At 49.4% G+C, this 27341-nt stretch overlaps 9 protein-coding genes across 9 annotated transcripts; 5 read left to right on the forward strand and 4 right to left on the reverse strand.

Annotated features, from left to right (window-relative positions):
- Window positions 1-230: 230 nt before the first annotated feature.
- On the reverse strand, window positions 231-1087 carry N7520_007319 (glycosyltransferase family protein; the record flags this gene model as incomplete). The annotated part of the gene is made up of 2 exons (XM_057141253.1): window positions 231-956; window positions 1019-1087. The coding sequence occupies 2 exons, from the start codon at window positions 1085-1087 to the stop codon at window positions 231-233; spliced, it is 795 nt and encodes a 264-aa protein (XP_056995259.1).
- A 285-nt stretch (window positions 1088-1372) lies between these two features.
- N7520_007320 (uncharacterized protein) lies at window positions 1373-4048 on the forward strand (the record flags this gene model as incomplete). Its single annotated transcript, XM_057141254.1, has 3 exons — window positions 1373-1492; window positions 1545-2384; window positions 2432-4048. The coding sequence occupies 3 exons, from the start codon at window positions 1373-1375 to the stop codon at window positions 4046-4048; spliced, it is 2577 nt and encodes an 858-aa protein (XP_056995260.1).
- A 1242-nt stretch (window positions 4049-5290) lies between these two features.
- N7520_007321 (sugar porter family MFS transporter) lies at window positions 5291-7310 on the reverse strand (the record flags this gene model as incomplete). Its single annotated transcript, XM_057141255.1, has 8 exons — window positions 5291-5424; window positions 5484-5557; window positions 5615-6045; window positions 6131-6138; window positions 6190-6734; window positions 6803-7027; window positions 7089-7165; window positions 7215-7310. 8 exons carry the CDS (start codon window positions 7308-7310, stop codon window positions 5291-5293), a joined length of 1590 nt encoding a protein of 529 aa, XP_056995261.1.
- A 689-nt stretch (window positions 7311-7999) lies between these two features.
- Window positions 8000-9446, reverse strand: N7520_007322 (putative lipoate--protein ligase; the record flags this gene model as incomplete). The annotated part of the gene is made up of 3 exons (XM_057141256.1): window positions 8000-8245; window positions 8295-8402; window positions 8454-9446. Coding segments are annotated over 3 exons (1347 nt in total), but the record flags the coding sequence as incomplete, so codon positions are not given.
- A 267-nt stretch (window positions 9447-9713) lies between these two features.
- On the forward strand, window positions 9714-11045 carry N7520_007323 (bifunctional chorismate synthase/riboflavin reductase [NAD(P)H] ARO2; the record flags this gene model as incomplete). Its single annotated transcript, XM_057141257.1, has 3 exons — window positions 9714-9748; window positions 9805-10166; window positions 10225-11045. 3 exons carry the CDS (start codon window positions 9714-9716, stop codon window positions 11043-11045), a joined length of 1218 nt encoding a protein of 405 aa, XP_056995263.1.
- A 530-nt stretch (window positions 11046-11575) lies between these two features.
- N7520_007324 (uncharacterized protein) lies at window positions 11576-14365 on the reverse strand (the record flags this gene model as incomplete). The annotated part of the gene is made up of 1 exon (XM_057141258.1): window positions 11576-14365. The coding sequence occupies one exon, from the start codon at window positions 14363-14365 to the stop codon at window positions 11576-11578; it is 2790 nt and encodes a 929-aa protein (XP_056995264.1).
- Window positions 14366-19694: 5329 nt separating this feature from the next.
- N7520_007325 (putative serine/threonine protein kinase) lies at window positions 19695-23294 on the forward strand (the record flags this gene model as incomplete). The annotated part of the gene is made up of 1 exon (XM_057141259.1): window positions 19695-23294. The coding sequence occupies one exon, from the start codon at window positions 19695-19697 to the stop codon at window positions 23292-23294; it is 3600 nt and encodes a 1199-aa protein (XP_056995265.1).
- A 1090-nt stretch (window positions 23295-24384) lies between these two features.
- Window positions 24385-25502, forward strand: N7520_007326 (arabinogalactan endo-1,4-beta-galactosidase; the record flags this gene model as incomplete). Its single annotated transcript, XM_057141260.1, has 2 exons — window positions 24385-24714; window positions 24771-25502. The coding sequence occupies 2 exons, from the start codon at window positions 24385-24387 to the stop codon at window positions 25500-25502; spliced, it is 1062 nt and encodes a 353-aa protein (XP_056995266.1).
- Window positions 25503-26684: 1182 nt separating this feature from the next.
- On the forward strand, window positions 26685-27287 carry N7520_007327 (PaaI family thioesterase; the record flags this gene model as incomplete). The annotated part of the gene is made up of 1 exon (XM_057141261.1): window positions 26685-27287. One exon carries the CDS (start codon window positions 26685-26687, stop codon window positions 27285-27287), a length of 603 nt encoding a protein of 200 aa, XP_056995267.1.
- Window positions 27288-27341: the final 54 nt, after the last annotated feature.

Raw genomic sequence — 27341 nt, forward strand, 5'->3', positions numbered from 1 at the left:
AATTGTGGGGTGAGGTATTGTGGTGAGTAATTCATGGGTGAACTCAAGCGTGATGCAAATGGGGCTATTCAAAATATACTTTCTAAGTACTCAGTGAGATCAGGCAAAATGACACATCCAAGGTTCAAATCCAGCTCGGAACATACAGTGTTAAAGCATCGTAATGATGGAATATTAGGCATTTGAGATAGTATCTGAGTATTGACAATAACCTCACCTAGAGAGGCCTGTCACAGCACGGCCCAGCCGACGTATGACGTCTCCTTCATCCCCCACCAAGCCCGACGTCCAGCTAGATCCGGCCATTGAACAAGGAACTTGTCAGCCAATGGAAGAACCAACACTCCTGAGGTGCTTAGGGTGTGGATTCGCGCCCATGATTCCACAAATACTGTCCGAAGCCTGGAGATGCCCGGCCTGGAGGAGAGCACGCGGAAAATGAAGATAAAGAAACGGAGAGTCTTGGCGGCAAGGATCATGCACACAGAGACAGCGGGGCCATTGGTGAGTATGATATCGGGACATGCCGAGGTGTACTTCCAAGGCAATGTATGTTGATTGGGGTATCGTCCACATAGAACCAAAAGACAGGCCCAGAAGGATTGAAGTGTAGTGAAAGGAGCTGTCCAGTACGATTGGTGCACCCGTCGCGCTCGTGGAATTGTGACAACATCAAATGCGCCTGTATCGGTGAGAGTCTTGTTCTGTTCCATTTGGCGGGCGACATGCTTGGCCTCAAATTCTGCAGCTTTCGCAGCGCTGAACTGATCCCCCGAGCTCACAACGTAGGTGCGGTAGGTGTAGACAGCTAGGTCGAGGTATTTTTCCAGCATGAAGAACATTTCAGTAGTATGGCCACCACTGCCGAGGACGATGAGGAGGTGGACAGGTGTACCCTGACGACGGACCTTTGGGATCGGAGCATTGTGGGAATAGATGAGCGCAAGAACGATGGTCTGCAGATATGTATATTAGTTTCATTCAAACACGATGATCAAAGCTGTCTGTAAAGACTCACGAGTACTGAGAGGATCCCAATGGCCGCGGCGGGGAGGATTATCCTCAGTATGAGCTGGAAAAAGGCCATGATGTCACTACCTGCAGAAGGCCGAGATAGAAGTTCAAAGATTCTGGGTTTCTAAACAAGGCTTCATGATTAAAGGAAAGCAATCACAAAGAAAAGAATATTGCTTGTAGATAAAAAGTGATTTGGTCCCTTTGGGTAAGATTGAATTGAATTGTCGCGTCGCCCACAACACGTGCCTCCCGATGTCCGCCTATTATTTTCCTTGTTTCCCCAAACTTGCCTTCGCTCCATACTGTGAACAATAACAACCACTACCCTCACATTTTCATAAGCTATTATGCTACCATGACGTTATTTTCGAAGCGTCTCTCCTGCTTTTACTGTGGGACACGTTCCACTAAGCCCATTGACGATTCGAATAAATTCCACTGCGACCATTGCGATGCCGACAACTTCCTCGACCAGGTGCGCATCCCTTGAAGCCAGCCGGTCAGGCAAGCACTAACACAGCTTCTAGAATGGTGAAATCACCGACCCCCCTACCGAGATCACCAATGCCATAGGCCAGGATGTCGGCGCATCGAACGAACGGATCGAATCAACAGATTTCTCCGAGTCCGAATTATTTTGCTCCCAATGTCTTCGCAACCAACATTTGTTCACCAGCTCCCTCGCTGCTTTTTTCCCGGAAGACGACGAGAAAATGGATCCTCAGTTTGATTCAAACTACGAAAACTACCGCCGCGAACTCGAAACCCTCTACCCTCAAGTCTGTGAAACCTGTGAGCCTCGCGTGAAGCAGCAAATACGAGCGACCGGGTACGAGGCAAAGGCAGATTTCCTCCGTCGTATGATGGATCAAACTCGTGCATCCAAAGCCGCGCAGCGAGCCCGACAGCACAGCTGGCAGAGCTTTGTTGTTTATCTTGGCGCCCTTGGATACTGGATTAGCATTCTTGGTCAGCTTGCATGGGATACTATCGGTGCATTGACTCTTTATCCCTTGGAGAACGATGTTGAGATGTCTATTGATACTCCGATGTCTTTGATGTCTCGTGTAAATCGAATCATCGAGCTCCGAGGTATCCCTGCAGAATGCTCTTTCGACCTGGCTCCTATCGCAGGCAGTGCCCTAGTTGCGGGCTGCCTTTCTATTTGGTGGAACCCGAAGCTACGCATGAAGGTTCTTGGGAGACTTGGCAGGTTCTCCGGTCTTGGAGAGTACTACCAGATGCAGCTGTTATTACTAGTGTTGCGATGCGTGTTCTGGTCCCTGTTCAAAGATCCATCGGCAAGCGGAATTGACCCAAAGGGGTCTTTCGTTGGACATGTTGTTATGGCCGGAATTACCATTCTGGTAAGCCTCCATCGTGATTCCGATTTGACAAAGCTAATGCAAGATAGTGTGTTGGGGCATCTCGTCGCGTTGTCAAATACAACCGTCAAAACCTGGTGGACTGGTCAGATCAATCTTGGGAAAAGGCACCAATGCGTAGCCCTCCTTCATCCCCCCCTCCTGGGCTCAGAAAATCGAATACCGAATTGACACCAAGAGTAAGCAATGGTGCCACTCGCGAGCCTTTCCCGATTTCCCGGTTGGCTTCCGTGCAGTCTGCCGTAACGAGATCTTCCGCTTTTCCTACTCCGCCTCCTGAATCTGATGATATGGACTGGACTCCTTCCAGAACCCAAGAGATTCGGCCAGAAGTCAGCCTTTATCAACGAGACAAACCATCGGTTTTTGAGGGCCCAAATCCATTCTATGGCAGCATTCCTGCCGTCTCAAAGCCTCCCTCATGGGAACTTCGCACACGACCCTCGAACAAGCCCATCGAACAGGTCGTGGAGCGTAACCCATTTCATCGAAGCCCAACCAACTCGCCAACCTCATGGCAACACAAATCTGCCGGCTCCGTGCCGGTGTTCAAACCGCCAACGTTTTTCCCAACAAGCGATCATGACAATTCCACTGGCTTGGAGACTCTCTTTGATCGAACTTTCAGCATCGACCCGAACAAGACGTCCCGAAGAAACGAGGATCAACAGTCACGCCACCGCTCTTCCCGTCCGTCCCGAATTCAAGGCCGTCTTATGCTCCAAATTTTTAGATTTTTGCTTCTTTTGTTCTCCATCGGCGCATGGATCTTTTCTCAAAACCGTATGTTCCCGATACACGGGAACTACATTGAAACCTTTGCCCTGGGTAGTGCAAGCCTGATAGCAGGGCTTGGTTTCCTCGAAGCTGTTAAGAGGCCCATTATCGAGTGGAGAGGATTAGAACTCCTTGTCAACATCACAGAACTCATTGTAGCTGTTCACCTCGGGGCCCATTTGCCGAAAAATCTCAACGACCGAGAGTATTTTGATCGGTATGGCAAGCTACTTCTCATTTTCATGGCCGTGCAAGAGGTGATGGGTTTGCTTGCAATCTATCGCACCCCGTCAACTCCCGTCCACCCGGCAGAAGAACCGCAATTAGGGCCTACTTCTCCGTTTGGGGCGTCACACTACGAACAACCCCAACTTGAGGCTCCTGTCTACTCCCCGACCAGTTCTACAAAGACTCTCTCCCCTACCTACAACTCCTTCAAATCCGCCCCTCCTCTTTCATTCGGAAGTACTGCCGGGTCAGCAGGCTTCTCCTCTGCTCTGCCCTCATCACTCTCGTCCCCGAGCGTCCACTCCTACCATCCAGTACAAACCCGCAGCCCCCACAGCTTCACGATGGAATCTCTCAAGGAGAACGAGCCATCAGACTACGAGCAGGACTCGGACGGTGAAACTGTTGCTACCACGGCTACGGCGTGGACAAATACTACCAACCAGAACATCCGCTATGGGCATCGGCCGAGCACGGCCCAAAGCAATGATAACTTTTTCTCTCCCCGGCGGAATCAACTTGCTCCTGGTCTTGGAGGTCTGAGCCTGGAAGACCGACCAAGTACTCGCCGGATGACCCGCAGTCAGACCCAGCAGGGTCTCAATGGGCGGGGCCTTTCTTCTCTTGCTACCCGATGGTGATCATCGCCACCACTGTCTCTCCCTGTTTTGATTAAGCGTGCTTTTATTTGCCTGACATGTCTAATTTACACCGAACATAGCGACAGCGATTTAATTTGTTTCTAGCGACCTGGACAGGTCTTTACCATTACCAGTGTTTGATGACATACAGAATGACTGATGAACGAATGTATCCACATTGAGATGCAATAGCAGATCCAATGCTACTCTAAATCCATTTCTTCTAAAGGACCTTGATATTTTAATCATTAAGAGTTCTGGGTATGCAGACTTGGCAACTCACAAGATGAATAGAGGGACAATACATTTTACACCATTGGGTATCCGTTCAGCGTTCAGACTAGACAGAACCGGACCGAAGGAGTCGAGCCTGGAAGAACAGACAGAGTACCGTCGAATCTGGATGACTTAGTCTATTTTTCAATCAAAATTTGTCCTTCTAATAGCTAGAGTGAGTGGTGCGTGAAATCGCCGAGTGGGTTGCAGAGCCAGTATTTTGAATCAGTCTAGAGCTTCTCAAGGTTCCCGAGTCAACTGCTATCTGCGAAGTGCCACGAATGATCTGCGAACAGTGATAGTGAAGGCAGCAACGGAGAAAAAAATCATGCTCTTTTTCTCAAGATCGACTATTAAGGCAAGTGGAAAGTAGTGGGCGGACGGAAGAAAGTTGATTTTGGGGGAAGAACTTCCAGGTATTTATACCCCAGAATAGCCTTGCTTTCGCTAGCGAGAGAACTTTCAACCCATGGGGCGCCAGAAACAATGATTGTCACTATCAGCCACGTAGGGATTTTCTGCAGAATGAAAGTTAGCAAATTATAGTATTCAAGTGCTGGATTGAATCTCCTTCACGGCTCGGAGATACACATGGACCCACTTGACCCACCTTTCTGTTTAGCCCCCATCTGACCAATGAGAATCCAGGAAAGACAAACTGTACCTGAGAATCGAACTTTAATTCATTACGAATAAACCATAACATCTAGGACATTGATGAAACTTCATTGGAAGATGCTCCTAGCAGGTAAATGGAAATTGTTACAGATAAATGCTTTATGCTGTATAATTTACTCATTCTCGTAGCTTCTCGACAAATTATTTCTAGACCGACAGGCAGATCATCCCCAGCAAAATGAATCACATAGTAGATATTCATCAGCCTCCAAATGATGCACTTCAATCTGGTCCTCGAACATCTACTCATTCAACATGCTTGAATGAATGGATGCTGACTGGCTCCTTTTATGCCACTCGTTCGACATGGGATCCCGTATATTTGTCGGCATCGGCTGGAGTTGAGCTGTGCTCGGGATCTTCTTTACGCTGGAGCAATTCGGTGACACCGAAGAGATCATCCATCTTCTCAAGAGACATACCTGTACAGGCTATGTTAGCAAGGTTTCTGCTTAGCGAAAGTGGATATGTCTCCACTCACCTTTTGTCTCTGGAATGAAGAACCACACAAAGACACCCATAGAGAAACAGAAGCAGGAAAATATAATATATGTGCTGTATGTTCAAGATAGTCAGTGCCAGAATTCTTTGCTGAAAGGGAAAAGAACTCACCCGTAGCCATTAGCGCCAACCGTCGCCAGCATATTTGGAACAGCCCTCGCAACCACAAAGTTGAATAACCACTGCGTCGCTGCTCCAAATGCAACATTCAGAGACCGGAGCCGTGCAGTCGGGATCTCTGAGACGTAAATCCAGCAGACCGGCCCCCAGCCAAATTGGAAGAAAGCTGCAAAGAGGAAAATGCAGACGAGAGCAACATAGCCAGCTGGAATCACGGGAGCCCCTTCAACTGGGGGAGCAATGCGGATATATAGTCCAATGTAGAGCATGGCAAGACCTTGTGCCACAGATGTCCAGAGTAGGGAGCGTCGACGGCCAAGGGAGTCGGCGACAAAAACGAGGAAGACGCCACAGCTGACCATCTTGACGATACCGTAGATGCCTGTTGCGAAGAGATTGGTCGCGTTGCCGGTTACCCCTAACTATAAGAATTGTTAGAAACTTTGATTCCAGAGTTATATGCAGTGCTCGTGCTAGAATCCAAATCCAGATACAGGGCGAGCTAACATTTTTAACTGCATCCTGTTAGCTCATGTTTCACGGGCGGAAATCTTGAGAACGCTCACAAATCTGTGGACTGTAATAGTTAATCGCATTCGTCCCTGTCATCTGCTGGCAAACCATCAAGAATATCGAGATCATAGCCCGCTTTCGATTGCCCGGAATAAGCCACATCTCTTTCATAAGATCCCAGAACCCAGAGCCCCCAACTAGAGCCCGTTCCTGCTCCAACTGTAATGCGATAGCCTGGAACTCGTCTTCCAGGTATGGGTGGTCAGCTGGTAACGCGCGTACTTTGCTCAAAGTCGCGCGTGCCTCCTCCCATCTATCCTGTTTGGCCAACCACCGTGGAGACTCATTGCAGAGCAGCATGCCCACAAATAGAAGCACAGCTGGAAGACCCTGCATGGCTAGTGGGACAAGATACATTGCCGAGCCAGTCAGATGGAGCAGTGAGCCGTAGTTGATCCAGAAGGCAAGCATGATACCCATCGTTATGAAGAACTGATAGAGGCCCGTCAATCCTCCACGAATTGCGCGTGGTGCGTTTTCAGAAACGTATAGTGGGTTGATCATCGAGGCGCCGCCCACTCCAAAGCCAGTAATCAGACTGTAAAGATGGTACATATTAGCATGAGATCCTTTCAAAAGAGAACAATTATGTGCCTTAAGACATACCGCCCAATATACATAGCCTCTAAATGCCCACTTGCCGAGGCCTGCATGATGACACCGATGATGCCAATCAAAGCCGATCCTATCAAGGCACCTCTTCTGCCCCATCTCTCGGCGGCGGGAGAAGCTAGGAGAGCCCCGAAAAAGCATCCTGCTTGGAGGGTAGAGACGATGTTGGCAGATAAGTTCGCCTGGGCTACAGCATCGAGGTTCATCAGGCCGTATGTTCTGGGCCACAGGAAACATTAGTGAGATGATCATCAATGGAGAGACCAAAATAAGCACTCACTGTTTAAATGGTGGCATGGTCAGGACACCACCAATGATTCCGGAGTCCATACCGAACAACATTCCTCCACAGCATGCCTGTAGAATCTCAGTATTTATACAGACTCTGACATAATATACTACTCACCGAGCAGGCAAGTAAATAGACTCTCCACCCATAAATCTCCTTGGGATCAGTCTTCATCGCCTCATTGTGAACAATCTTTTGTAAGAACCCCGACATCTTGAGTTGAAGCAAATACCCAGGGCCTCCAGTTACAATATTCAGTGAAGCAGCAGCAAGTAGTAAATAAATAGAATTGTAGGTTCAAAGCTGCAAGATATAGCGCGACATTTGATTACGACATTTGGAAAAAAGTCCACCCCGAGGTCCCATGCATTGCCTTCCAAGCCTAGCCTTTTCTTGGCCCTTTATCCCCACCTATTAGAATCATGACAAGAACTTAAACAAGAAGAGGAAACCCAGGGGAAAACTTCCACGAATCCGAGGATAGTAGCTACACGACATTGTCCAGCTTCATTGGGCTTTCATTTGGCGTTTTGCTTTGTTATGTATCTAGCTTGAGCTATGCGAGCGGGGATGTGGGGGTCTAGTCTTTAGACTCACGGTAACATAGGCTAATCCACGGGTCAGATACTACATAACAGTGGGCTAAATTCTAGGAGAAGTCAGTTTATCCGGGGAGTCGATCTTTACTGACTCTGGTTGCGGGGAAATGGAGCTGGGGTTTGTCTTGGCGGAATGATAAACGACGATGATAGAGAGCAAGTTGGTAGATATATGGTATATGTGTAACTAAATTGAGAAGAGAAGAGATCCAAGATGTAACAGCGTTACAGATCCCTTGGCTGAATAAGGGATTGCTCATTTTATACATTATAGCTTCAATATCATACATTGCCATCGTCGCATCATTGTCCTCCTAACATACCCCCAAGGTAGTTGGCCAGTTCTTGCGCAACATCCACTCCATCAGTCGAGCCAAGACCTTGTCGTAATATCTGTGCCCATCGTTCGACAGACATCTCATGCAAATTTTGTCCGTTCAGAAGTTCATGCACACGACTAGCTTGATCGGAAGCAACAGATGCATCCGAGGAGACGGAAATTTTGCTTTCAATGATTGCTCCATGCTTTAAACGAAGAAAGGCACGGGTCTGTTACAATGTCAGTAACTGTCAAAAAGGTACTTGATATTCAACATACAGAAGAAGGTAGGGACGACGGTAATGGTGCGCGTTCACGAGGATCCTCTTCAATAGGGTATGTCGAAAAGGTGAACTGTGGAGTTTGGGTGTATTTCCATTCAAGCGACTATCGCCAAATGTCAGCCATACCCATGTACACAGTAGTCATATCACTCACTCGCAGCTCTGCAATGCCTTTGCCAATATCTGGCTCCTGATCACCATGCACATCTCCCACCGTTCCTGAAACCCAGTTGTCACCGGCAAAGATTTCCGGTTCCATTGCAAGGGCTCGGCGCGCTCGACGAACCGCATCCGAATGAACATTATACAACCCGGCGAATTCCTCCACCACATTGTCCATTACTGCCTGCATGGAGAAGAACGAGTCCGCCAGCACACTCGAGACATTCCCCACGGGTGATCGAACACTATCCACCCCCTTGGCCTTGATGTACCCTCGCGCCGGGGACCGCAAGAATTTGCCTAGATCATGGATATTCGGCGAATCCAGCAAGCAGGTGCCGTGATGGAGAGCTCGATGCCGAGTCAGTTTGAATGCGGAACCGGAAATTTTCCGGAACGGCGGTTCATCTTTGTCCCGTACCAGTCCCTCCGGGGGCGTAATAACGATATCATGCCGGTCATTGACACTCGTGTTGACAGCCCCAACGCGGTGCAGCGCGCGAACCACCATCTCCGCATGTTTATCGCGCGTGAAAGACGTACGAGGGGATATGACGCTATAGTTCAGGTTTCCCTCGTCATGGAATACCGCGCCACCACCAGATCGCCTTCGAACAAAGACTGCGGCATCGTTTTCGGGGGAGCTTGCTCTCCGGTCATTGTACAGCGCATGGAGACCCGTTTCCAGCCAGGGATTTTGATTGCGGCCAATTACCACACACGGTTTGTTGATGTAGAGGAAGAGGACGCTCGACTCGTCTGGTGCATTTTCCAGCAGGAAATGCTCAATTGATAGGTTGACGTAAGGGTCGGTCGATAATGATTGATATATTTGATGTTGAGAAGCTGGGCGACGGGCTAATTCGGCGAATCGTTGGACGTGATAGGATGAATTATGGCGGATCCATTGCCTTGTGCTGCTGCACCGCGATAAAAAGCATCCCCGAAGCATTTGGTGGAGTAAGGGAGTAAAAGGAGTGAGTTTCTACTGATTGATTATCATTTTGGTCGCATTTTGGCCGAAGCCGGGAACGCTAGTCCTAAATGGGAAGGACTGAATGAGTCGATTTTGGGATTTTTGGGATTTGCCTTTTTCTATGACTCTTCATTCCTCAATAACATCCTCTTCTCTTAGTTCTTGGACACCTGCGATTGTTCGGAACAATTGATTATTCAGAGATCTTCTTCTTCAGTCTTTTCTATCTTTGAATCCCTCTTCCAACCCTAGTCCCGCGCAGAGAAACGATCAATCATGTCGACGTGGGGTGAACATTTCCGTGTCACTACGTAAGTTGGGAGGCAATACCACCACCATAACCGCCATTTCTTACACAATTTTTCAGCTATGGCGAGTCGCACTGCCGCTCCGTCGGCTGCATCGTCGATGGTTGCCCTCCAGGCATGCAGCTCACCGAGAACGACATCCAGCCACAGATGACCCGCCGCCGTCCCGGACAGAGCGCCCTGACTACCCCGCGCGATGAGAAGGACCGCGTCGAGATTCAGTCAGGTACCGAATTTGGAATTACTCTGGGTACCCCAATTGGCATGATGGTCCGTAATGAGGACCAGCGGCCCAAGGACTACGGCGGTAGCACTATGGACTTGTTCCCCCGCCCCAGCCATGCCGACTTCACCTACCTCGAGAAATACGGCGTCAAGGCTAGCAGTGGTGGTGGCCGTAGCAGTGCCCGTGAGACCATTGGTGAGTGCACATGAGCATAAACAGATGAAGGGGAACCCTGCTAAGACCACTCTTCCAGGCCGTGTCGCTGCCGGCGCCATTGCTGAGAAATACCTCCGTCTGTCGCACAACGTCGAGATCGTCTCCTTCGTCTCCTCAGTGGGCAACGAGCACCTCTTCCCCCCAACCCCCGAACACCCCACCGCCTCCACCGACCCCGAGTACCTGAAGCTCTTGGAGACCATCGACCGCGAGACCGTCGACAAGTTCGCCCCGATCCGCTGCCCCAATGAAGAGGCCGGCGCACGCATGACCAAGGTGATCGAGAAGTTCCGTGACAGCCACGACAGCATTGGAGGAACCGTCACATGTGTGATCCGCAACGTCCCCATCGGCCTGGGTGAGCCCTGCTTCGACAAACTCGAGGCCAAGCTCGCACACGCCATGCTCAGCATCCCCGCCACCAAGGGCTTCGAGATCGGCTCCGGCTTCGGCGGCTGCGAAGTTGCCGGCTCCATCCACAACGACCCCTTCATCGTGACCGTCTCCGAGGATGGTACCCAGCGCCTCACCACCAAGACCAACAACTCCGGCGGTGTCCAGGGTGGTATTTCCAACGGCGCGAACATCTACTTCCGCGTCGCTTTCAAGCCTGCCGCTACTATCGGCCAGGCCCAGAACACTGCTACCTACGACTTCGAGGAGGGCATCCTGGAGGCCAAGGGTCGCCACGACCCTTGCGTTGTGCCCCGCGCTGTCCCCATTGTTGAGGCCATGTCCGCACTTGTCATTATGGATGCCCTCATGGCTCAGTACGCCCGTGAGAGCGCGAAGAACCTGCTCCCGCCGCTGCCCGCTACCATGCCCACCAAGCCGACTACTGCGCCGAATGGTGCATGAATTGGGTGGATAAAAAAGTAGGAAGAAAAATATCACGGGCCCATGAAAATTTCTATAGATATCATTTGTTTTGTTCGTTTCCGTCTTGGGTTTTCTGCATGGAAATCAATCCTCTTTCAGCCTGTCATAATTTCCTCGCTATCTAGTGTCAGATACAAAATTGTTGAATCAGATGCATGAGCTATAATCCTAAGAAGAGCAACACTAAGTTAGCAGCTTCATACAATCTGACTAGATCGTATACATAGTTTGGAAAATGTGTTCGATTCAATTGTAGAGTAGCAAAGTATCTAGGCAAGCGCCAATCTTCACTATACCAGTCCACTCGAAGCCCAAATCATAATTGCAGCACACATCAATGGGAGGGCATAGCATCAGCACCTCGGATATCAAACGAATGAAAGAACGAAAAGCAAAAACCCCACGCTTAACGATCGTGCATAATCATGGAAACATAGTCGCGTCTTGTGTACAATCTTCCCCAGAAACCAAATCATAAGTACATGAAGAAGAAAAATAACTTAAAATCCTTAGCCGCTAACATGACGACGACCACTGAGAGTGCGACTGATACTTCGCTCGGAGATGTTATCAGCCGCAGAGGCATTGACAACTCGCAGCTTTTCTCGAGGGACCGTATATGTAACCTGCACACTACGACCCTCGGCAGCACCCTCGACATCCCAGTCCTCCTCTTCGTCCATGGTATCGTCGTCGCCGAGGTAGCCCGGTGCACCAATGAAGAGATCATCACGCGTAGAGCGAGCCAGTGTGAAGTTTTCAGACATACGATTTTTAGCATTCCAGTCCCTAGCGCCTTGTTTTCGTCGGAAGAGCTCTGCAGAAGCGGAGACTGCACGACGGGGTGTGGTGGCGTTGGATGGGTGGGAACTTGATCCGAGGACTGTGCTGTGACGGTCAATCCCAGAGGCTAGAGGTGCGGATTCGGATTCGGATGCAAATTGGGTTGGACTGCGTCGGGTGAGTGTAAGAGCACGACGAACGGTCTGTAGCATCCAGTCTGATGTTTTTGGCTTTGAGGGGGGGAGTTTAGAAGGTGATGAAGAGTCGGTGGGACTGTTTGCTTCAGCATCGAGGAGGAGAGATGCGGCTTCCGCATGGCGTTCGGCGAGGGTGGTACGGGCTGTTGAGTAGGAGTCTGCTGAATATGACTTCTCTGATGGAGCGGTCATACCGTCCATATCGCTATGTGTCGATGCTGCCACCATGTTGTCGGCAGAATGGCCGCCACTGCTAGCCCAGCTTAGAGGCCTGTCGACGTAAACGGCCCGCGCTTGCGAAACATGTCCAGAGGAGAAGGAAAATTGTGAAGACTCGGAGAGATTGGTGGATGTTCGTTCACTCTTCGTAGGCGAGACCCGGCCGTCCCCCTCTGCGCCCATTTCCTTCTTTCGAGTATAGAAAGGACCAAGACCGACACCAAAGATGGTACTTCGGGGAGTGCCATAAGGAGTATCTGAGAATGGATCTTCGGGCGCTTGGACTTGAGTACTTTGCTCCTTGGGAATGGTTGACATGAGACGTTCTCGGAGAATTTCTTCATCCTCGTCACGCTCGTCAATGGGATGGATTTCACTCGTGGCTTCGCTTCGACGGCGCCATTCCGCATATCCGGACATTCTATTTGGTTTTCCACTGAGTGGACGATCATCTAGACGAGCGCTTTTGTCCGGACTGGCCGTGAGTAAACCATACTTTTCGCTTCGGTCATCCTGATCTTTTCGTGCCGTTGCACTGTGATTTGATGACCAGGGGTACACAGAATATCGATCTGCATTCTCACTCATCTGAGAGCTGCGGATACTGCTAGCCTGTTGAGGATCGTCACGACCCCAGAAATGAGCGCGCTCAGCTCCCAGGGCGAGTTCACGGAGCTGCGAGTCTCGGTAGTTTCGAACTCGTCGCTTCTGGTAGTATCTCCATGCGAATATAACGAGTAATATAGCGAGAGGGATTCCAAGACCCAAACCAACTCCAAGACCAGTCTTTTGTGACGACGAGAGGCCATGCTTATGCGATGAAGATCTGGCAGTGTTAGCGGAAGGGTTGGTGTACGAGGTGACCCAGCCACCAGACGTCGAATTGTAGAGATACACCTTGGAGTTCTGTTCTGTCGACGACCGCTTGGTGGACTGTTTTGGAATGGTATATCCTCCAGCAATCATCAGAACACCCCCAGGGAGCATCGCCACTGAGTGTCCGTAGATCCCAGTCCCCTCCGTAATCCCAGCATCACTGGTTGATGATGAGGGAACAGTCCATGTCCACTCCCCAGAAGTACCATAGCTTTCACCCATTTCCAATACCGCAACCTGAGGGTCGGCAGGTGTCGAAATATCACCAACCCATCCTCCAATGACAAATACCTTCTTACCGTCCTCGGACAGAACAGTAGCATGACCCGAACGAGGTGTCACCAAAGGCTCATCTCGAACAGCCAACTCTGTCCTTGCGTTTTGTTGCGAGCTGACCGTGACAAAGCTCCAGCTTTCCTGCGGCAAAGAGAAGACGGCTAGCTGGGACATGTTGAGAAAAGCCTGGCGCGTATGCCCACCAACAAACAAGAAGTCCTGCTGCATCTCTATCTTTGAGTATGTCGCAGGAAGTGATACGATGGCCATTCCAGCCTCGGGGATGGGAGGTGCACGATCTCCAATAGTTGTCGCATCGTATGTACTCTTGCTAGAGGTCGGATTCAAGGCAACCATGGACTGGGTGTAGTTGGCATCAGATATCCAGGTTTGATACGTGCTATTCTCAAAGGGACACATGCCACCGAATGAATACATCGAGCTATCGCTGTTGTTGTTCGATGCAAACGTAAACCCAGCGGCGAGGTAGCTTGGCTTTGTCTTTTCCCCGCCTGACTTGACTGCAGTCCGAGTCCATGTTCCATTGCCGATTGAGCTGCTTTTGTTGGAGTAAAACTGCCATACTTCTTGCTCGTCGGATGCGTTTTGGCAATTCCCTGTGTAGACAGTGATCACGCCTCGGTCATCGATAACAGGGAGGAAGGTAGATGTCTGGTCGGTACTTTGAAACGGAGTGTCGTCGAGAAGCTGGGTAAATAATGTGTCGCTGCTGTTGATACTAGACGAAATGTTGAGGGAGAGGAACTGCGTTGTGCCCGCACTCGAGCTACTCGGTTGTAGGAGATACACCAGCGAATCATTGTATTGCGGCGCGACGAAGATGGATGAAGGTGTGTATGGAATGGCAGCAACGGAAGAGGCAAGCGTAGCCAGGGTGAAAGGTGCGATGCCGAGTCGATGGAATTTTGAGCGGAGGCGGAGCTCCATGCTTGCGATTGCAATCTGAGACAAGGATCAAGAGAAGGGATGCATTCCAGGATCGCTGAACATGGCGCCACGCGATTGACAGGGCAGGAGCAATGTCTACTGCAACTTAACAGACATGCCCGTCATCAAACTGAGACACAGAATAGACTCAACGTTGTAGATCAACGGCAAGTGTGGTCAAGAAAGAAAATACGTAAATGGTGGCCTAGTAATGTTTAGATGTGATCTGCCGGCATCACTAAGTAAACACGGCCGATCGGGGCCGAGAAAGTCAGAGTTCTCTCGGACCAATTAGATTATTGCTATCTTAATTTGCATAATTTTTCCTTAGAAGTCAGAGACCCGCAACAAAGAAAGACAGGATAGTAAAAAGACTGCCGAGAGCTTAGATTGCCATGAGATCAACATGGTTGCGCCGGCAACGGGACGCGGTTCTCACCTCGATTGCGTGGATTGTGTACAGGTCCAGCCACTTACGATTATCTCAGCGAATATGATCAACGGAATTCCATGCAGTGGATCATTGGACTTTAATATGTCCTGCAGAACACTGTAATTTCCTGCTAGGCGGAGCATTATTAATGGGGCAAGCGGGGGGTGATAAGCGACTGTTGAGCATTTATCTTGCTTCTTCCTCACTATGGCTTGATTATGTCGTATTTTAATCTAAATGTAATATAAAATGGGGATTTGGGAGAAGTAATACTTGTTTCTTGTTAAAGTGCATACAAGAAAAGGCTGCGTATCCATGGATACTGATTGCGTGAGGGCTTCCGAGGTCTAGGGTCACTGAGCAACGGCTACCTGTAGGGCTTTCATCTAGTATAAATGTCATGTAGAGAGAGGGTCGGGGTGAAAAGCTTTTTTGAATTCACCGTTATGAGATCCATACTTGATCAAAGTTTCCAGTCTGATAAGGATTTATCAGATTTTCTCTCCCCAGACTACATTAGTCATGCCACAATTTCAATCGATTGGATTCCAAAGGCACTTTGCACGTTATTTCTTACACAACTACTAGACATTTCACACCTTTAGCCCTAGGAAGATGTTGAATCACCCAACGAGAGCCCAAAATTTATTCAAAAGTCCCACTGACTGTTGTTGCCTCGAACTCATAAGGTCATTGACTATTCTCAAGATTAATTGGTGGGCCCCATGGCTGAAATTCAACCATGGATCAAGTCCCGTTGGAGTGGGTTGTCACGCCAACCCCCGCCGCGGGAAGGTCCAGGCTCATATTGAAATCGTGTCGCCAGTTCGCAGAGAATCATTTTGTGTAACACTGGGTCCCATCTCAACCGTATAATCAATTGCACATTCCAAATAGGGCGCATCCCTGATCTTCGTTCGGAGTATCCCAAGAAATGACACAGCACCTCTGAACACAAAAAATAGGGGGAAGAGGGAAAAGGAGAAAAAAGTAAACATACCACCCCTGCACAAGACACAAGGCCGATTTCGGGATACAAGAACAAGATCACTCCCAATGGGAACTCAGGGAAACGTCCAGCGATCAAATCATCCTGACTGAGCCAATCACTTCAACCAACAATCTCACAATTTGGGCCCATGCGCCGGATTTCCCAAATGTACCTGTCCATCGCACGCAAGGGTTATCTAGCCGGCCATGCATGGAAAATCCAAGTGCCTAGCCGCATTGATCCTGGTACTGCACTGTACGTACGGCTGGCACCGGCTATGCTGACAAGGCTCTGTGCGTGAAGTAGCCTGTCAGGGGCCTTGCATGTTCATGCACTGACAATTTTTGCTTTTTTGCGCTGGAGAAAGACAAATCAGAAGCTCCGGGAGAAGTTCATGGAGAACTCTATCAAGGTCAGCTTGGAGATGAGAGGAAGAAGTATATGCTGTGTTTGGAGTCGGTCCAGCCACCCGCTGCGTCTGATGGGCTTGCCGAATAGTTTACTCTGTTATTGGGTGAGGGACAGGGATTCCATGCATCTTTACCGAATGGTGTCTTTTTTTGGTTTGAACTGACTTGCTGCAGGTGCTCGGGCCGTTCTCTGGTTTGGTAAATTGTGTGTTTCTCTTGCCACTACTTGGCTTGACTTGTTTTGACTTGAAGTTTATTGTTGCTCCACCAACCAAAGGGTAGTCTCAATTGATGAGACTCCATGGTCTGAGTTTCGTAGAGTATTATTTTGGCTTTGAAATTGGTTGAGACGGCTTGATTATCAAATTGGAAAGTGTTTCTATATTGCCGGTTGCTCGGATCCCAACTAGTAAAGGCCATCCCTCAATGGCCTGTCTCCCGAATATGGCTCACGTAGGTCGAGTCTGATTACAACCTTGCCAAATTGAAAGGCTTAGCTTCATATACTAGCAAGACTGATTTAGAAAGGACGGTTTCATATCAATGAGTACACATATCATCACAGGAGGGCATGTCATGACAATATCTGACCATAATAAGCGGGATAAACACTGATGCCTGACGTTAAGCCAGAATACTCTCAGCTCCCATCCATGGATTAAAATACTCAGACATTGGGAATCAAAGAATGAACGTATGTGCTCCGCTACATTTCGAGCATCCGTTCCTCATCTGCCATAGTCTTCTCAAGGTGCCTACCTTCGGAAATTACACAATGGATCCCTACGACCCCAAATATTAATCTAATATGAAATAATTGATGGCTGAGAATCACTTGGCCATGCAGACACTTCCACATTCGTAATCTGATACAGATCTCCAGATCATAATTCCGAATTTTTTCTCTAGTGTAACCCGTAGCCAATAGCCCGACGCATATAGGGAAGAGACCGGATATCAAAGCATTTCGCAAATATTGCCGCTAACACTGAAAGCATGTGCGTGGCGCACTAGGTAAGCCATACTCCGTGTATTCTTTCATATCTACTTTCCAGTACAAGCTCAGGTACAACCATGTGCCAGAGACAGGTCTCCGTTACCCCTCTCGAAGCATTAGTGCTACCCTGCCGCAGGCACAGTGTGCCCTGTCAGATTGGAAATCAGTCTCCAAGGACGTCAATACAGAGTATCAAGGGAAGTGGGATGTTGCACGCCCCAGTCAACTATACTAATGCAAAGGCGCGCGCCGTTTGTATCACATCGATGGTGGACCAACGAGGTGTGAGCCCGAAAGTGCAGATCCCGGTGGTCGATCAGCGGAAGAATTTGACATTTTTCATGTGCACTGATCACCTCACGCATGAGACGCAGGTAGGACTCGGACTGGGTAACTGGAGTAAAAAGCCAGGGGTTATATGCGGGATTTTTTTGAGCACTACATACAGGTGCAGGATTAGCGTGTAGAGAATACCAGGTGCTAGACCTGAAGTCGTAAAGTCGCGGGGGGTTTAGATCCGTATTCGCACGGGGCCCCAATTCCCAACTGGAACATCTGGAACATCTGGGGAGTCCGGTGTCGGTAAACCGCCCGAAGGTTCAATGCGGGGATTGGCCATGGGGGCAAATTGAAGCTAGACTGGAATAGTTTAGGCTGCGAGGCAAAGTCAAACGCCAAGGGGGACGTGAGGGCAAATATGGTGAAAATAGCATGTCCGCAGGTTTCCTGTTCCATCTTTTCCGTCTCCGGAAGTTTTAGCCCTTGGTCTGCTCCTATGAGATGAGTTGGGTTATCGGCATTCGGGCACTGTTTAGTATTGGGCTTCGGCCGCTCGGATCCAGACTTTGCCCCCCATACATTAATTCTTTTTTCATGGGCTCAGGTATTCCGAACAATTTAGGGACATTTCAATTTTCCATTGATCCCAAATTTCGTAAGCCACAGAGTCACAGATGAATCGTAAGTTGTAATAGACTGAACCTGTATACAGTCGATTTTGTTGGTTAAGATTGGTTGATTAGCGGGGTCCAGACCCTTGTATGACGTAATCCTCCACGCACGGACCAGGCTTCGACTCTAAAGAGACACTTGCAGGACGCCTCTCGGGTGGTTTCAATCTAGTAGATCAGCATATGTTTATGTCGTTATGCTCTACAATTACTCCGCCTTACTATAATAGTGAAACTACTTCGCAAGGAAGTTATCCCCGCAAACGAGTATTAGTATCGGCGACATATATGCTTACGGTCTGTTAAAGGAACTAGTTCGCCACAATCTCCATTGATACTAGTAATAGTTCCAGCCCATCAAAAGGCAACATCCATTGGGAATCATGTCCACTATCCAATATCTACGGACCCGAACTGATAGGGAATTGACTCCAGGTCCTCGGGTCTTCAGAAGCTTTACCAAATTGTACATGTAAACCGTTTGGATTGGTGGGATTGACAAGCCTTAGGGTTTATGGGCACCATGCTAGACGGAACGGAATGATAGAGTCATCCAATACCCATAACTAGTAATAAGTCAACAAGAAAAACCGGGTCAATCCATGGGTTCCGGGGTACCGTCACTATGTACATAAAAAACCAGATTTGAAGAAAGCATAGATCCATGGGCTATAATACGATATGTCCAAGTTCCCCCTTTCAACTACATAGGATGATCGCCACACCGGAGTATCGGCCGATGTACTCCGGACAAGGGACAAGCACTAAGACCTGACACGCCCCACCAATCGTAGCTTTTTGTGTACGGTAGTCAACGTATATGAATTAATGGTAAATTCAACTGATGTCTTTGAACTTTGTTTATGTAAGAATTAGTTTTTTTAGAAAATTATTCCTATTTTTTCTTCTCTCTTTGGGACAAATCGTCATTGGGTTGATTCTCAGTCTTTCCCTTGGCAATCCCGATCTTCGGTCTACCCTACCCACTTGCCAAAACCCAACCTCCCTTTCCTCCCTCCTCGAGCTCCCTCAAACTCCTCCCCCCCCATCCATTTCGGCATCATCTTGCTTAGTTCCTTTTCCTTTCCTTTTATTCTACCCTGCCGTTCCTTTGGACACTCCTTCTCGAATTGTTCAGTTATTCTCGGTTCCATCAACTTCCCCTCCGAAAGCGTGGCCCTTCAAAAGCCATCCCGACACCGCCTATTTATACCTCGATCGACTGCGCTCCTTAATTTTCCCGTCACCCGAGTTTCCTCCACGTGCACGATCAGCCGAATCACCTCGTGCAGTAGCAGGTCTACGAATATTCCCTGGCGCGCCCGCTGTCCGGTACACGGTTTCCCGCCTCAAATCTGTCATTCAGTCCTAGAGTAATGCCGCGTCGTTCGTGCGTGCCAGTCGAGCTTAGCAGCTTGTGAAGAAAATTCGGCCCAATCAAAAGCAGACTGCGAAAAGGATGCTCAGCTGGAATCTCGGCACCATTTGCCCGCACGCATAAATCTTTCCTCTCCCTCGAATACATATAAACGCAAAGGAAGAACTAAAATGACGGAACGCGGGTCCTCTGTCCCTGGTCTAGAGGAGCCGGTGCAGGCGACTCAGAATGGCCATGGCTTGGACCCCAAGTCACCGACGCATCGGTCCGAAGATACATTACAGGTCCTATCTTTGTTGAACGACAAGCTGGAGCCTCGACAGGCACAAACATCTACCAAACAAGCTCCCATACCCGCCACCCCTGATTTCTCTGAAGCCCAGGCGTCGCTTCGTCAAGCGTTTCCTCACGTCTATGCATCCGGGCGGGCACCCTCCACGCGCTCTTCTACGAGTTCTTTACAGGCCCTCAACGAGGATATTGTGGTCGATGCTCGATCGGAACAAGGCGGGGTTGGGCGCAGCCCTCGCAGGACGTCTCGACACTCCGAAAACATCCCCGACTACCCCGTGTACCCCGACCAGTCCTATGCCTCCCTACAGTCCCAGATCCATCCTACCTACCAGCTACCGCATCTTGGATCGCGCTCCTCCTACCCGTCGCAGACAGAACCTCTCCCCCGCTTCCCTCGTGCGTCCCGGACAGCTGGGAATACCCCATTGTCGAGTCCGGGTCTCTTCTCCATGCGGAGTCATCGACACACACCCTCTCTGGGATCGGATGACGGAAATGCTATCGGGAGCCCGTATCTCCACCCGTCGCATCTACAACCGCCGAAGGAAACCCACACCGCTGAAGTAGATCGAGATTTAGTGACCGGGAACAAACTCATCAATCAGTATGAGATTCTTGAGGAACTCGGCCGCGGAGAACATGGAAAAGTGAAGCTGGGTCGGCACATCACTACTAAGCAACAGGTTGCCATCAAGATTGTCCAACGGTATTCGAAGCGACGTCGGCTCGGCAAGCTGGGCAACCCAGAGGACAAGGTCAAGAAGGAGGTTGCGATTTTAAAGAAGGCTCGACATCCCAACGTCGTCAGTTTACTCGAAGTGATCGATGACCCTAATCGGCAAAAAGTCTACATTGTGTTGGAGTATGTTGAGAACGGAGAGATTGTTTGGCGGAAAAAGGGCCTTCGAGAGATTGTTCACGTTGACAAGCTACGTCTCGAGCGCGAGCTTGCCGGGATCCCTGATACCCCGGCATTCTTGGAAGAGAGCCAGCAATTCATTCGGACGGCGCAACACTTGCGTCGCCAACGACAAAGGGCCAGGGAACGGGTTGAAGCGCAGGCCGCGGATGCACAACAAGGGCCCATTCCTGCCTGGAGTTTGGAGCATGGTGCCGACTCGTCGGACGAAGAAGAAGATGAAGGGCTAGGATTAGCAATCCGGCGCTCATCCACTCGATCGCTTGCTGTCACAGATTCATCTCCCAGCCAATCCTCGGCTCAGGACTCCACCCTTGCTGCAGTCGAAGGCACTATGTACGGCGCTTACTCAGACTATCCCTTTGAACGACGCTTCAGTACAGCATCGAGTAGCTTCGGCTATGCACCATCGGAGCCAGAGTGGTCTGCTGATGCGGATGACCTGTCTTATGTCCCTTGCTTAACCATAAATGAGGCTCGCAACGCCTTCCGTGACTCCGTTCTTGGACTCGAGTATCTTCATTTCCAGGGTATCATTCACCGTGATATTAAGCCAGCAAATCTTTTAGTCACCAGTAGCTACCGCGTCAAGATTTCCGATTTCGGCGTTTCCTACCTGGGTCGGCCATTACACGACGAGGAAGAGGAGCAAGTGGGCGAGGGCGAGACCGACGCAACCGAATTGGATGACGCCCGTGAGCTGTCCAAAACCGTTGGCACACCTGCGTTCTACGCCCCAGAGCTGTGTTACACTGGTGACGACTTCCTGGAAACCATCGGGTCGGTGCCCAAGATTACTGGCGCCATCGACGTCTGGTCCCTGGGCGTAACCTTGTACGGAATGATCTTCGGTCGTCTTCCATTTGTGTCAGATGATGAGTACAGCATGTTCCAGACCATCGTGAAGAAGGAAGTGTTCATTCCACGCAAGCGTCTCGTTCCTGTCATGGACGAAACATTGGACGCCGACCAGCAATTCTGTCGCAATGATGATGAACTTGTCTATGAGGACATTGACGATGAGCTGTACGACCTGCTTCGCCGCCTATTGACGAAGGACCCTGTCAGGCGCATTACCTTGAAGGAAATCAAACATCATCCATGGACTCTGAAAGGTCTTCCCAACCCCCGCGCTTGGGTGGAGGAGAGTGACCCAGGCTATCAAAGCAAGGGCAAGCGGATCGAGGTGTCCAATGAAGAGGTCACCAGCGCTGTCAGCAAGGTACCATTTATACAGCGTGTTCGGTCAAATGTTGCAAAATGGTTTGGTGGCCGGTCGTCCAAGGAGAAGGAGCCTCGCAAGCGATCAAGCAATTCCTCGGACACGCTGTCTTCAGTCTCGAGCATGAGTACATTCAACAAAACGCCGTCTGGCAGTCGTCGGTCGAGTTTGAAAGGAGATGAGGAGCTTCGGCCATCCAAGTACCCCCAAGGAGAACATCCACTAGCCCAGAGTGTCACAGCCAGCCCTGTAGAGGAAGAATCGTCTTGGGGCAATTACTTTGACAATGTATTCGTACCCGAAACCAACAACGTTCCTACTCTTTCGACCATTCCGGGTGCGACGCCCCGGCCTGGCCCACCTCGGCGCGCCAAATCCTCAATTTCTACTGCTGAATCTACAAAGACTGTTAAGCAATCCAACTGCGACGCGACGCCGACGAACAGACCGCGGTCTGGAAATCCTTCGATCATGGAAGCCTTGGGAACCACCAGTCTTGGCAGCCTTTTCTCGGGTGCACACCGACGAGGCTCCCGCGGCTCCTACGGTAGCCGGAGTCGTCGTACTTCCCCATCTGGAGATCCAATCTCTTTAGATGGAGATCATCGGTCTGAACCCAGCCTTGCTGTGAGCAATGCTTCTGCAGTGGGTCACTTGCGAACGACAGGCTTGTGGCACGCTGCAAGCCCTGCACCTTCCCGTGTCCCGGCCATGGCAAGTGCACACCGGCGCAATCGCTCCCAACAGCTCCCAGGCAACACATCTGCCGAGTCGTTTCACCTCACCAAAGAGGCGCTTTTACGACGCAGGAGGAGCGATATTGAGCCCAGCGGGGATAACTCACTGGCTCCTCGCATCGAAAGTGCCATGGTTTCGACTGACTCCCTCCACTTGCCATCCTTGGCTCCTCCCCCGGAGCCTCGGTGTCCCATTGATCCTCATCACAACGGTCTTCCCGCCTCCACCCCTTCTGCCGCCACCATCTCCTCTTCCTCTGCCGATGACTTCACGAGTGGCATGTCTCAGAGTGCTTCTCATCCTAGCATCCCGTCTGTTGTTTCCGGTGCTTCGTCTCTATCTGGCGATGGCTTTTACCTTCACTCTAAAGATAAAGACTCCGACGACTCAACGTCGGTACCTTCGATTCTTCGGACGGGTGAGACCATCAAAGCCCGCTCTCAGGGCTCCCTTCGCCCATCTGAGGAAGACGAGTCCAGATACTACTGTGACGATGAAGACGAGGATGAAGAATCTGAGGAAGAAATCCTCGTGATTGGAAAGAAGAAACCATCCAATAAAGCCCCGATCCCCACCGGCAAAAAAGCCAGCGCTTAATGAGCCGATCTCACCAGAAGTTCCCCTTTCCCTTTCGCCTCGACACTTCCTCTACGAGGTCGTTGTACATCATTGATTACTTTCTCGAGTCATCTCTGGAGCTTGTGGCATCCTAGAGCTTGTTGACATACATTCTACATGCTTGTACATATATACGTTTCGCATCGGTACATTCCACCATGATGCGAGGTCTCTTGCTTCAGGCTGCTTGGGACGTTGATGCCAGTCAACCCCGGACTGGCGCGGCGTCACCCCGTTAGTTTTTTATTTCTTTTGACAATCCGCTTGCTCTGGTATGAAAGTGCACGGATCTTTTGGACACTCTACTTGTATGTAATGTTGACGCTGAGTGGGGTTCTGCGATCTATTTTGGATTTCAGCTATGGATGCCTGCATGATACATGAAGCCGAGGTGTGGGGACGCCTGTTACAATGACAATTGATGGAAATGATTAATGGAACATGACCCGCGCACATTGTAATACTAATCCATGACTGTTAACTTCTTTGTACTGGTGAGGGAATGACTCCCATACCCCGGCGGGGTCAAGATAGTACTTTTTAGGCCCACGTCATCCTTCAGCTTCGCTTATAGAACAAATTAAACTGTATTCCATTCCACCAATAAGTACCCAAGCCAATAATTTAGCGATAAGCAGTGGGTAAATAGTCGAACCGGGATCGGTAAAGGCGTCCAAGCGGAAACAAGCATGACACTTAATCCTCCAGCTACAAGTCAAGTCTGAATTACATTTGTGAAGAAAAGTAGCCACATTCGTCACGTAGATTACAAAGGGGCAGCCACATCACCAAATAAGACTTTCTCTTCAGAAATATCCCTGGAATCCCCACCCGCCGCACCATCAGAACGGACGTTTCACCGCGCGTGCTAGTCCCAAGCAGGACTTTCTCCGGACAATTCTCTTCAGAGCTAGGAATTAGCCTAAAGCGCAATGGGGAAATTCTTCCGCGTGAAATCAATGAGGAGGTATAGAAAGGAGACCAGGTCTCGCGAAATCAATGTTTTATTCGACTCAGGCCCACAATCACTGAAGCATTTTACTGCACAGAGACTAACAGTGCAGTTGCCATGCTTTCTCTCTTCCTCCTCGCTTCTCAGCTCCTCGTACCTGCCGTGTACGCGGAGCTATCCCTCCGCGGAGCGGATATCTCCTCCCTACTCGTCGAAGAGGATGCTGGCATTTCATACAAGACTTCCGCGGGGAAGACAGAGAAGCTGGAAGTCATCATGGCCGGTCTAGGATTGAACTCCGTCCGCCAGCGTATCTGGGTGGACCCAAGCGACGGGACCTACGACCTCGACTACAACATCGAACTTGCAACGAGAGTTCAGGCACAGGGTATGGGAACGTACCTGGATCTGCATCTGAGCGATACATGGGCGGATCCAAGTAAGCAAGTAAGAAATTAACCCAGACCATGAAAACTGCCATACTCATTCTAACAAAATCCAAGACAGTCCCTACTGGATGGTCGACAACCTCCATCAGCACCTTGAAGTGGCAACTATACAACTACACTAAGGAAGTATGCAATACTTTTGCGGAAAACGACCTTACAGTCGATATTATCTCGATCGGCAACGAAATCACAGCAGGTCTGCTCTGGCCCCTTGGAGAGACGCCTAACTACGCCAACATCGCTGCCCTCCTTCACTCCGGTGCATGGGGAGTCAAAGACTCAAACCTGGCAACTACACCGAAGATCATGATCCATCTCGATGACGGCTGGAGCTGGTCTACGCAAGAGTACTTCTATAACGAAGTCCTTGCATCAACCACAGACCTTGTCTCCTCCGATTTCGATTACATGGGAATCTCATACTACCCGTTCTACAGCTCATCGGCTACGCTCTCGGCACTGAAAACCAGTATGACGAATATGTACTCAACCTACGGCAAGGATATCGTGATTGTTGAAACGAACTGGCCGGTTTCTTGTCCTGATCCGGAGTATACGTTCCCCAGTGATTTGTCCAGTATTCCTTTCTCGGTTGCGGGGCAGGAGACTTTCTTAACTAAGTTGGCAGCTGTCGTTGAGGATGTGACCGGTGGATTGGGGATTTATTACTGGGAGCCTGCTTGGATTGGGAATGCGGCCCTGGGAAGTAGTTGTGCGGATAATTTGTTGGTTGATACTTCGACCGATGAGGCTTATGCTAGTTTTGCTACGTTGGGTGAACTTTAGGTACAAAGTATCTCAGATATCTGCATGCTCTAACTTCTAGGGTCATCTTTATTGTTGTTGATCTACAATTTGATTGGGATTTATCTGTGCATACATCATTTGTTAGGTCATTCCCTCTGTAGATCAATGAATTTGCCACCAGCCTGGTCTCTAGAGCTGATCGTTAAGAATGTTGCATTCTTGCGAGAGCTCTTATAGACATTAGTGACACTTAAGTGGCGGTCTCAAGTTCTTAGATATTGTTATTGCCGTAATACCATACTCTGCATGCAAAAGCGCAAAGTGTAAGGTTGGAACTCGTATTTATAGAGATCCTCAGCTGACTTTGGTATGCAGACTAGCCAGCGAGCCGCGTAAGTTTGCAACCTAGCGTGTCTCAAGCTTCCGGGAATACCCGAATCTAGTTTACAGAGCAGTTCAAAACTAGATACTAAATACTCCTAGCGTGTTGAATGTCTATTCTGCCGATTAGAAAGCGTAACGATATTGGCCAAGGGAAATGGTTGTGTTGATATGGTATAGATCTGCAACCGTTTTAGGCTGCATACATGATATGGTACATAATAGCTAGGTAAATGAGGGTTGCACGAAAGGGATGATTTGTAGTCAATCTTGCCAATTAAGAATTTCTTCATACACCGTTCTTTGAGATGTGGATATGGTAGGTCTGTTAGAGAGATGCGACTTTTGCCACGACATTGAATCATCCTTGGAATACAATTTATCCAACGGTAGATAGTAGGATTAAAGGAAGAATTAGGGTAGGACAAAAGGGATAGTGTGTTTTATCTATGCAGTAAATCGACCGATCATCACATAGATAGTAATGATAAGCCGAGGTTCCTAGATGGCGAACCAATGATCGAACTATATCCCAGATGCCTGACGTTAAAACTCATCAAACCATAATATTAGCGACAATCATGAGTAACCATTCAGTAGGGGTTTTCTTCGCATGGACTTCACATGTAATTTGATAAATGAAGTCATGTTGATTCACGACGTGGAATGCCCGATTTTGGGGCGAACACTGCACTATAAGACCGATCATCCCGATCGAGATTGGAAGACAAAGCTCCAATATGAATAGACAGTAATCACTTTGACAAAACGATAATTGGAACTTCAAACTACCAAATCCGAGGTCATCATATATTCTAAGATTGGTGGTCTCAACTCACCATGACAGCCGTTTTCTCCATACCGAAGACAAAGGTCTTCCAACTCCTTTGGACCGGAGCAGAACCCCCAACGCGTATCCGCATCGAACAGTACATCGACTCCCACCCTTTGACCCGATCCCTGCGAAGAAATCCCCAACTCATCGAGACAAGACCTCATCTTGACGTATTCGAGTCCAACCGATCTCGGAACCTCCTCACAGGAGCCTTAGCCGGTCCCGAGAAAATCAGCGTGGCGCCCTTTGTCTTTCAAAATCCAGGGAAAAGCATGATAATGCTCATGCATCTTGGCAGAGATACGTGCAGCCACGATGGTATTATTCACGGCGGTCTCCTTGCGACACTGTTAGATGAGTGTCTAACACGGTGTTGCTGTCCGGCATTTGAGAAGAAGGTTGCTGTGACTGCCAATTTGAATATCGATTACCGGAGTCCAGCAATGGTGGATTCTTATTTCGTTGTTCATGCCAATATTACTGAGGTGGCGGGTCGGAAAGCGTGGGTGGATGGGTGGATGGAGACTTTGACTGATGGGAGTGAATCGACTCTTGTTGCACAAGCGAAGAGTCTTTTTATTGAGCCTAAGCAGGCAGCGGTATGTTGATCACCTGTCTATTGGGGGTTTTTGCTGATCTGTTTTAGAGTATGACTGGGCTTT

Source organism: Penicillium odoratum, assembly GCF_028828045.1.
Source record: "Penicillium odoratum strain IBT 22623 chromosome Unknown utg000005l_segment0_segment0, whole genome shotgun sequence".
In the NCBI taxonomy this organism is placed as follows: domain Eukaryota; kingdom Fungi; phylum Ascomycota; class Eurotiomycetes; order Eurotiales; family Aspergillaceae; genus Penicillium; species Penicillium odoratum.